The sequence below is a fragment of the Sciurus vulgaris genome, assembly GCF_902686455.1.
Source record: "Sciurus vulgaris genome assembly, chromosome: 10".
Lineage (NCBI taxonomy): Eukaryota > Metazoa > Chordata > Mammalia > Rodentia > Sciuridae > Sciurus > Sciurus vulgaris.
The window spans coordinates 141,023,276-141,033,593 of record NC_136470.1 but is presented as its reverse complement, the minus strand read 5'-3'; the positions used below and the strand labels follow the sequence as shown (position 1 = coordinate 141,033,593).

Genomic DNA, 10,318 nt, shown 5'->3' with positions numbered 1-10,318 from the left:
ATGGGAATCCACGTGGATATACTGTCAGGTCTTGGGTGACATTTTATTTTTCCTTCATTAAATCTTGTTCAATGTTTTACAAACAGAAAGTTATCAAGAAATGATTATTGAAGCTCCGTATAACTTATTCTCATAAGGCACGATTTTGAATTAAATTCAACTTATACATTATAAACAAGTTGAATATGCTGAATGTAAAAACACTGTTTCCAAAAATTGACTCTTTTTTAAGACCAGTTTTAAAAAGTCCAAGGTGTAGTTAGGGGTAGCTCCCTCCCCCCTATTGCTAGTGAGGTCTAGGTTTTCTGAAAGTGCTCAGTGGTGCTTGGACTAAGTGCGCATTTCAAAGCACTCACAGCATGAGTTAATGCATTTGCAACAGGCTCCTGAGTGACATCGGTATTGCTTAGATTGAAAATGCAAAGTGAAAGAATGGGGAGCTAAGACCTGGGAGCACCCTCCACACAACACTCTTAATGGCTTTGCTTCCTTTTCCTTCTTTCATGGTGGGGATTGAACCCAGGGCCTCACATAGGCAAGGGGAGTGCTCTGCCACTAACCTGCACCCTCAGCCCTTTTATAAAACATTTGAATTTCGAGAAAAGGTTTCCCTAAGTTGTTGAGGCTGGCCTCAAACTTGGGATCCTCTTGCCTCAGCCTCCCAAGCAGCTGAGTTTATTCTTTTTCCTCTTTATAGACTAGCCATCCATCCCAGCTAGTAACAGAAAAATGTTTCATGTTAAAGCCCAGAATTCTGGAATCATTTAGTTTGAAGACTGGAAGGAAGCACACAAGATAACCAAGACAGACGTCAGAACAGCAACATTTTTGCCCCTTACTTGGGGTATTACTCTGTTTTTGTCAGTTATTTTCATGCTGTTCCCTTCGGGGCAACTCACCATACCAGGGAGTTCATTCCATGTGCTGGGAGTGGCCCCTTCACGGTTCCTGGAAGGGACCATTTGGGCGCCTCTGTTTTCCTTTCTGGTATCATAGCCAGGAGTTCGTGGTTTTCCTCTGATATTATTAAGGAGCACGGTCATGTGACATTGGAGACCAGAAGGAACTCTTGATGGCATATGAATTTTATTCTTGGACTTTATTCCTCTTAAAGAACAGCCTTTGATAATGTCACAAAAGCAACACATCGTTAATTAGTAAATTGTAAAGAAGTGCTGTTTGATTCCATTCCTGCCTGGATCCATTTAAATATGACCCTGAACAGCAAAAAATTCACTCAGCTTTTAACTGAACTTAGGCACATTTTTTGAAAGGCACTGTCTAAAATTCTGATACTTTGGAGTACAGAAAAGTGAGTTTCTCAACAGATGTAGGGATTAATAATTCCTCAGTCAATACTTTTAGGATACTTACTAGAGGTATTTATAAGTCATCATGTTAAAGAAATGATTGGAAAGGAAACCCCAAACCATCCCTTAATCACTTTGGAGTTGCAATTGTTCTTTACATCCATTTACCTAAAGCTGATTTAATGTTCAAGTTGCCTCCCAAAAGTTTTATCTTAAATCTTTTTTTTCCCACTGCAGTCTCTGATCTCTAATTAGATGTACTTGACGGGGGACTTGGGGAGCCTGCTTGTCCAGGGGCTGTTCAGCGTCCGCAGAGTCTAACTCTACTGAAGCAGCGCGTGCGAGCTCGGAGCGTTTCTACCAGGCCCCTCTGGACTTATCACACTGACGTTCCTGATGACGTCGGTTTATTTGCTTAATTAAGAGGGGGGGGAGTATGTAATAAAAGGGGGAAAAACAAAAACAAAAGCCTGAGAGCGCCCGAGACTCGCAGGCCCCTCCCAGCCTCTCTCCTGGGGAGGCTCGCACGGCCCCGGAGTAGCAGGTTCCTACTTGTGCGAGCGAGCGCAGCAGGCGCTGGGCAAAGCCAGGGCGTTCCCAGCGGGGGACAGCGAGCCGCGGGGGCCTGCAAGCGCCGGCCGGGGCTGGGGGCCCTGGAGACTCCTGCCTCGCACCGGCCCGCTGGGAGCCCGAGGCGCAGCGCTCCGCGCCGGGTTTCCTGTGTGTCAGCAACTTCACTTCGCAGACAGCTGGCGGAAGGCGAAGGAGCGCGCGGCCAATCGCCCGGCAGCAGCCACCTCTGGCCAAGCGCACCCGTCGCCCTCGCGCCTGACTCGGGTGGCAGCGGCCGGCCAGGGGCTGAGCGCACCCGGGCCCTGCTGAGGACCCGCTCGCCAGAAGACGCCTGGGGCCGGCGGCGGCGTCCTCGAGGGCGGGCGGGCGGGCGCGGCGGAGACACGCCCCTCGGCTCCCCGCGGAGCGCCGACTCGCCCGGTGCCCAGGCCCCGCCCACCGCGCGCGGAGCTCGGCTCTCCCGCCCGCCCTCTGCACTCGGGACGGAGCCGGGCCTGGGGAAGGGCCCCCGACCTGCGTGGACGGCGAACGGCACGCACCCTGGAGGGGCTCGGCTCTGCGGCCGCGTGCGCCCCGCGGCGCCCCGAAGCCTAGCTTCTCGCCTCCAAGGTAGGGAGGAGGAAGATGCCCCGAAGTTGAGCGTTGGGAGAAGGAGGCTGGTTGCGCTGGAGCCCAGCCGAGCGAGTTTGGTGTGACCTGGCGGCGCACCAGGCTGCTCTGCAGCGCGGACCCGCGGACCCTCGGGAAAGCGCAGTTGGAAAGTTGGCGGTGGCCGTGCCCTGTGCGCCCTGTTGTGTAACCTCGGCGCCGCCAGCCGGACTGGGAAGTTGCCGGCCCGCCCTCCATCCTGCTTCAGGCGCTGCCCGGGGCGGATTTCATGGCCCTGGGGGGACGCGCGGCCGCAGCCGGCGTGGGCGAGCCCCCGCGCGCCCCCTTCCGCGGGGACCCCCCGCGCGCGACCCCTTCCACTCGCGGGCTTCTCCGATGCTCCCTGAGCCCTTTGCCACCTCCGCCCTCTCGCCGCCGCGTCCCCCTCGGAGCTGCTGCCTAAGTCGGGGAGAAGAGGATGACAGAGGGGCTGTGGTCGGCTGTCCCCAACGGGACAGACGCTGCCTTTCTGACCGACCCGGGCTCGCCTTGGGGAAACAGCACGATCGCCTCCACCGCGGCCGTCACCACCTCGTTTAAATGTGCCCTGACCAAGACCGGCTTCCAGTTCTACTACCTGCCGGCGGTCTACATCGTGGTGTTCATCATCGGCTTCCTGGGCAACAGCGTGGCCATCTGGATGTTCGTCTTCCACATGAAGCCGTGGAGTGGCATCTCCGTGTACATGTTCAACCTGGCGCTGGCCGACTTTCTGTACGTGCTGACCCTGCCCGCGCTCATCTTCTACTACTTCAACAAGACGGACTGGATCTTCGGGGACGGCATGTGCAAACTGCAGCGGTTCATCTTCCACGTGAACCTGTACGGCAGCATCCTCTTCCTGACGTGCATCAGCGCGCACAGGTACAGCGGCGTGGTGTACCCGCTCCAGTCGCTGGGCAGGCTCAAGAAGAAGAACGCCGTCTACATCAGCGTGCTGGTGTGGCTGGTCGTGGTGGCGGCCATCTCGCCCATCCTATTCTACTCCGGCACGGGGGTCCGCAAAAACAAGACCATCACCTGCTACGACACCACCTCGGATGAGTACCTGCGCAGCTACTTCATTTACAGCATGTGCACCACCGTGGCCATGTTCTGCGTCCCGTTGGTGCTGATCCTGGGCTGTTACGGATTAATCGTGAGAGCTTTGATTTACAAAGACCTGGACAACTCACCTCTGAGGCGGAAGTCCATTTACCTGGTGATTATTGTGCTCACAGTTTTTGCTGTGTCTTACATCCCTTTCCATGTGATGAAGACCATGAACTTGAGGGCCCGGCTGGATTTTCAGACCCCGGAAATGTGTGCTTTCAATGACAGGGTTTATGCCACTTATCAGGTGACAAGGGGTCTAGCCAGTCTCAACAGTTGCGTGGACCCCATCCTCTATTTCTTGGCGGGAGATACGTTCAGAAGGAGGCTCTCCCGAGCGACCCGGAAAGCTTCCAGAAGAAGTGAGGCGAATTTGCAATCCAAGAGTGAAGACATGACCCTCAATATTTTGTCGGAGTTCAAGCAGAACGGAGACACCAGCCTGTGAAGGCATCAGAATCCCCAAACACCTCACTTGTGTAACATGGTAGGATGCTGAACACAGCCAACTGCTTTCTTCCCCTTTAAGTTTCTAGTTGAGAGAAAAGTCAAAGAAAGTATTGAGTTAAAAAAAAAAAAAAAACAGGGGTAGAAATGCTCTCACTCACGCTTAGCTCATGGAGGTTTATGTTCAGACGCCCTTCTTACCTACTGGTAGTATGTATAATAAAACAACACTACCTAGTTAAACTTTTACTTTCTTGTCTGCCTTTAAAATTTACAAGCTTTTCTAGTTCAAGTGTGTGTGTGCACAGGAGGAGTAGAGCTCTTTTAATATTAATAATTTCTCCAGGAAAACTAGCCACCTGAAACTTGAGTTTGTGACTTGTCCAAGCTTTCTTGTTTTTAATCCTTCATGGCATGAACAAATTGAAAATCCATATCCTCAAACATACGTAGCACAGTACATAACGAAGTCCTCCACTCAGTTCATCCAATAAAGAATTAACAGAACTGACTGAATTTCTTTTGGAAATTGAGTAGAAAAGTAAAGTCAATGAACATAAAAACCCAAAAAGTGTTTATTTTCCAGGGATTTCTGGAAAACTGCTCACTACACCCTCGGTAGTGAAGGTCTGTTGGTAGAAGCCTGCATATATATTATCTGACTGGCGAAATGCACTGGACATAATCAGAGTGCATGTATTTTCCTTGTAAACACCATGTGCCCTGCTAGACTTCCTGTGATAAATGGTTTGCTTGCACCACTGCTGTGCAGTGTCTTAAGACTTTGTTTGTGTTCCAGGACAAGTGCTCACTCCCTTCTGTGAAAACAGTTTCACAAAATCACAGTAAAATTACAGAGTAAAGTTTGAGTGCAGTCGAGTAACGGTTAGCAAATTGAGGGATGGGGGCAGTGTTTTCTGAAGAGGGTGGTTGACAGTCGTCCACAATGCATGGACTACAATTAAACAGGAGGCTACTGGGGTGGGAGAGGAACTTTTAGAACAAGGACTGTAAAACCATGGTGCAGAGGTTCTTTTTGCTTCTTCAGAGTGTTTGAAAACATTTCATGCAATACGAAGAGAAGAAGCAGGCAGACTTTGTACAGGTTGCTATTGATGGAATAGGAAGCTAAACTCTTCCTGAATCTTATATCCTAACATTTAAAGGAAGATGAAACATATATGGAAAGAGAAATAGGGGAGATTAAATCAAAGCACCTAAGGTTGCATAGCACTGAGAAGCAAGCTAAGAAAGTGCCGATCAAACTCAGAATGAGGAGGACCTGGCAGTGTTTTCTATTGTATTTGTTCTCTGCCAGGCTTGAATGAAAATTGTGCAAAATAGTTCAACAACTTAAATACTCGTTTTCAGTGAATACTGAATTGCTCCATTTCTGGCCCTTGAAATGCTCAAATGTTATGAGAATAATGAGGAAACCTAACAGCCACAGATAAACAAACCCCACCAAAGAAGCTTCAGCTGTCAAACTAGTCCCCATAGCCAACATCAGAGCCCGCAGCTGATAGTGGCGGACACATCTAGAGGCGCCTGGTGAGTGAAGCCATGTGGCTGTATGTTAAGTCAGGCGGGAGCCCAGGGCCCCCAGGGACATGATGACAGGGAATTCAGAAACTGGTGTCAGTTCTTGCGATCCCCAGATGGACCGAGGATCTTGAGACCTTTCAGAGCTGCTACCATTTACCCAACGCCAGCCATTAAGATCAATAAAGAAAAGCTGTATTTAGCTGTTCTGGGTGTTTTGTTTACAAGTTCATCTTAATGTATAGGATTATGGAAATGAAGGCAAGAAGAAATCTATACTCACTCATTTTGAGCAATGAAGGTTTGCAGTATTTTCACTTTGTGAGTCTCATGCAACACTGTCAGTCTTAGAATCCTAAGACAAAAAATCTACTTAATTTTTTAAGTGCATTGACCTTTTCAAACAATATCAATATTATTAAACTGACTAAAATTCCACAGCCTGTATGATACTTGAACTTGGTACATATCTCTGTAATATTTTTCTCACCACTTAATTAAGTCTTCTTCCTGTCAGGCCTCCGGATACCCAGACTCATTTGGGGTATGTGTTAAATACATTGGTTCACGTTCCAGAGAACTTTCTGTGGGAGCAGATCCAGCCAGGAGGTGGACAGTGGCTAGAAATTCCCTTTTACTAATTGGCATGTTTTTTCCAAAGTGTTTCTTCTTTGCTTCATGCAGCACACAGCCAGCCAGGACATGTGAATGCATGCCACATAGTAACAAGAATGATCTTGCCAACTCCTTCCAGGCCAACAGAAGTCTCTGGGAACATCTGTCCTAATGGTGAAAACATACAGAGGGTCAGGACGGAGCAGTGATCTCTTGGCTGAAAAGCTGATTCATGCCACACGAGGAAATATGAGTAAGTATTTGCATAGTAGAAGCAGCAATCTGTTGGCATTTGGATGAAAGAGCAGCTAAAATTATAGAACTTAGCCGTTAACTAAGTTTTACACTACAAAAATATTTTAAGGCCACATTCAAGTACTCTTACTGATTAAAAATGGGTATCTTTGACTCTCTGAACATCAGTTTGTATTTACATTGAACTAGAAAGATAAGCTAAGAAGAAATAGAGCCTGCAAGTCAGAATTCAGAGTTAAGCCATGAAGTTGCCGCTGGGCCAGCTGTGAGACTCTTGACCCTTTGAAGAACATTCTTCATGGATTAAAAATGATTTGCTAACATCCTTTATTGAGGCCGTAGGGGATATGGTAAAGCTTGAAAATTGGACAGTGCACGACATCTGCTACTGTATTTTCTAGGACTCTTCAGTCCAGTCCTTGGCTAAAATGTTCACAAGGTCCAGAAGTTGTGATGTGGGCAGGTCATACTCTGCAAGTCTTCTCTGTCTACTCAGACAGGACACTAATAACCTCTGGATTCAACAGAGTCAGTACTTTTAGCAGCTGCCATTCAACTAGGCATGATCCTAGGAGATCTACTGAAGCTTTGGCATTGCTGGTCCAATTCTGCCTTTCCCAATAGTATGTATGGAGGAAGCTCGCATCCTTCAGTTGCACGCACTGAAAAACTTCTTGAAAGATCCAACATTGTGATGTAAATGGTACTTATTACAATGTATAATGTTATAATGTCACCATGGTGTACTTACATAACAGGTGATGCATAGACACAATGACAATTATATATCATAATGCTTTTCAAGTCTTGCAATGTTTGTTTTTAGATTTTTGTGTGTCTAAAACATGAAAATCTGTTTCCCAAGGCAAGTGACTAATTTTCCCTAGAAGTGGATTTGCGTGCTTGCCTTTTCAGAGTTCTTTCTGTGGAAACACAATCTGGTGTCAGATCATCATAAGATCAGTAGTAAATAGGAAGTACTTTAGCCAGACTGGCTCTGTATTAGCTACATTTTATATATGTTATAGAAAAGTCCACGTTGTCTTTTCAGGAGACTTAGAATTTGTTCCTGGCTGTGATCAGAGTGTCCCCTCCCAAGGGCAAAGGATCAAATTGGTTGCTTCTGTGTTAGTCTATTGGAATGTGCGTTACAGACCAACCTTAGGATTTATTGACAGGCTTCAGGGAGACAGGAGTCAGCTGATACCATCACCTGTAATTGCTCAGTTCTGAAGATTCTGCATTGTGTTTCTTCTTAAAGTGAAACTGTATAATCTTAATTTCTTTGAGATGGAGTTTTTAAGTAACACACTACCAGCAAGTTCAGTGCTATTGATGTTCAGTGGGTAACTTTAATTGCAGGATTTTTGGACTCACACTCTTATTTGGCTGCTGATTTCTGTTACAGTTTCCTATTCTCATGTGCATTGTAGCATACGCATCACACATAAACATGAAGGTGAATATATGTTACATATCAAGATTTGTGAATTTGAATTATATTATGTTCTAGTGTTTTTGCAAAAAAAGTTTATTTTTATATTATCTGTGATTTTAATATAGAGAATGAACAAGATTTCTTTGTGATTAATAGTGCCATTGAATGAGTGGTATGAAACAGTGTTACTTGACATTTTGAGCCTTCTCAGGTTTATCTCAATAGGTGGTAGCTTAATGATATCCAGACTAATTGTGCATAATTGTGTTTTTAATAAAAGAAGTGTATATTTCCTATAATAGCATAGTATTGTTGCATGCAGGAGTATGCAGAATCGTGTGTGTGTGTGTGTGTGTGTGTGTGTGTGTGTGTGGCTAAGGCATGACAGCCAACTTTGTGCCCACTATTTATAGCACAGCAGAGCTTCGTAATGACAGTCACTAGGATTGTATTTACCATAGACAATTAAAACTGAAAAAAGACTCAATAAAACTATGAAACATGACTTCTGGCTTGTATGTTATTGCAGCATGATTACTCACAAGTTTTCCTGAATTTATGCACATTATGATGTACAGACAGGTCCTGTGAACGTATTGAACTCACTCAGGCTATTTCTCCAGGTCAAAACTGGGCTGTGAGACTAGTGTTAAGGGAAGCATCCTGGTGCAAGGTAGTTCCTAAGATCATCATTATTCGACCCTTCATTATCAATAAGGGTGTGATTTAATTATTGAAAGCAAAAGACAGCCCTGCCTTAGTGCACATTACCCATGCTGTGTTTAAAGCGTGGACTCTCATCTGTTCTCAGCCGACTTGATCCATGGAAGGCATCGTGCTGATGGTCCTTTGGGGTTTCTGCCTGCTCCCTGCATTGCTTGTGTCTTGCAGATGTGCTCACTGGTACTGCAGTGGTGACGTGGGTGACGGATGGAAGCGTCTTGAAGCATCACCTCTTTCTGTCTCCGTAGAGAAAGTCAGTGTGCCATGGTCATGCTTTGGGCTTCTTGGGGTCTCTGCTGAAATAGGTGCCCTGTAACCAAAGCCAAAGCACAGAGCCTTTGCAGCTCTTCAGAGGCATGTCAGCCGACACTAGCTCCTTCATTAGATGTACCGTCCAGAGTTCACAGTTGGGGATCCTCACTAACATCAGGTGTGGTGAGTGTGCGATAGTGGTGTGTGTGTGTTACACAAATAAGTTGTGCTCCATTTGTGTGCAGTGTGTCAAGATGTATTCTCTCATGTATAACTAATTAGAACAAATTTTTTAAATGCCCCAAATATATCAAAACCACAAGATTGTCCTGGGGATAGGACTAGGAATAATAATAATAGTAATCAGTAATAATTATTATTATGGAAAAATAAATAAATAGAAATTATACAATTATCTTTCTGATTTAAGAAGAATTTACCCTAAAGCTTTTGAAACACTTTAGGGTTAGAGTTAGAGAAGTTTGTCTCTCCAGAAGTCCATGTGCCATGAGAACTGAAAAGTTTATATCTTCAGCAGATTTAGAATTTGGCCCCCAAATGTGATCAGAGTGTCCATGGCCAATTGTAAAAAGCTTTTCCTGAATTCAAATTAGATGTACTGTAGTGTTGAGATCGGATGGGATAGGGCATTATAGACACAGCAGATGTCACTGGAAGTCCATGCTAATGTTAACACTGCTTGCTTGCTGAAGCCTGCAGGGTTCTAATGCTTTGGGCTGGACCCTGGGGGCTGCCATGTCCAGGCAGCATGGCCACTGGGATGGACAGTCCAAAACAGCAGCTGTGGATGGAGTCAGGCCCCTGGACTAAGCAGCTGGGAGAACTGGGTAGGGGGCAGCAGTGGCCAGGAGGCGCATAGGGTGATTGGCACTGCAAAAATGAAAGAAACACTGTCTCTTGATAGCCTGGTGGGGAGAAATCACCTCTCTGAAGGTGGAAATTCCTTGATGATGGACTGAAGCAAGTAGAGACCTTGGAAATGATCCAGTTAATTCGGTCACCTCAGTTTGCAGGTGGAACAAAACTTTCATTCAAGGTGGATCTAGCAAAGAATGTAGATTACTGTGGTGGGTGAGGATCGATGCGCTCTACCAAAAGGAAACAACCGTGCAGAGTCTGTAACCTGGGCATGCCTTGCAATTTTAATTTCAGACAGAGACTCACCCGACTTTATATGCCCGTCCACATAGATGCATATAAATCTATGCACACATACTGTGTCCTAGATTTCAGTGGACATTCCTTTTTAATCTCATCATGGTTAAATTTTTTTGAAAATTCTCCATTACTCTATTTAGTAACAGGTGTCATGCAGTTAAAGGAACAGGAGACGAGAAGCTGTTTTGCCAGCCTGTTCTTAAATAAGTATAATGGTAATTGCTGGTTTTCCAGATGCATTTGT

The 10,318-nt window shown here is 46.0% G+C and overlaps 1 protein-coding gene across 3 annotated transcripts; it reads left to right on the top strand.

Annotated features, from left to right (window-relative positions):
• The first annotated feature begins 2,341 nt into the window (after positions 1-2,341).
• Positions 2,342-8,058, top strand: P2RY1 (purinergic receptor P2Y1). Of its 3 annotated transcripts, XR_013757326.1 has the most exons (3): positions 2,343-4,110; positions 6,367-6,480; positions 6,884-8,058. XR_013757326.1 is itself a non-coding variant. In XM_079100965.1 (2 exons), the coding sequence occupies exon 1, from the start codon at positions 2,950-2,952 to the stop codon at positions 4,069-4,071; it is 1,122 nt and encodes a 373-aa protein (XP_078957091.1). In that variant the 5' UTR covers positions 2,342-2,949; the 3' UTR covers positions 4,072-4,110; positions 6,297-8,058. The 3 variants fall into 3 exon arrangements, 2 of the variants coding, with proteins under 2 accessions (XP_078957091.1, XP_078957092.1); XM_079100965.1 differs by having other exon boundaries at positions 2,342-4,110; positions 6,297-8,058; XM_079100966.1 differs by having other exon boundaries at positions 6,367-8,058.
• Positions 8,059-10,318: the final 2,260 nt, after the last annotated feature.

Excerpts from the sequence above, each read along its gene's own strand:
- P2RY1 (XM_079100965.1), top strand. The coding sequence starts at position 2,950 with ATGACAGAGGGGCTGTGGTCGGCTGTCCCCAACGGGACAGACGCTGCC.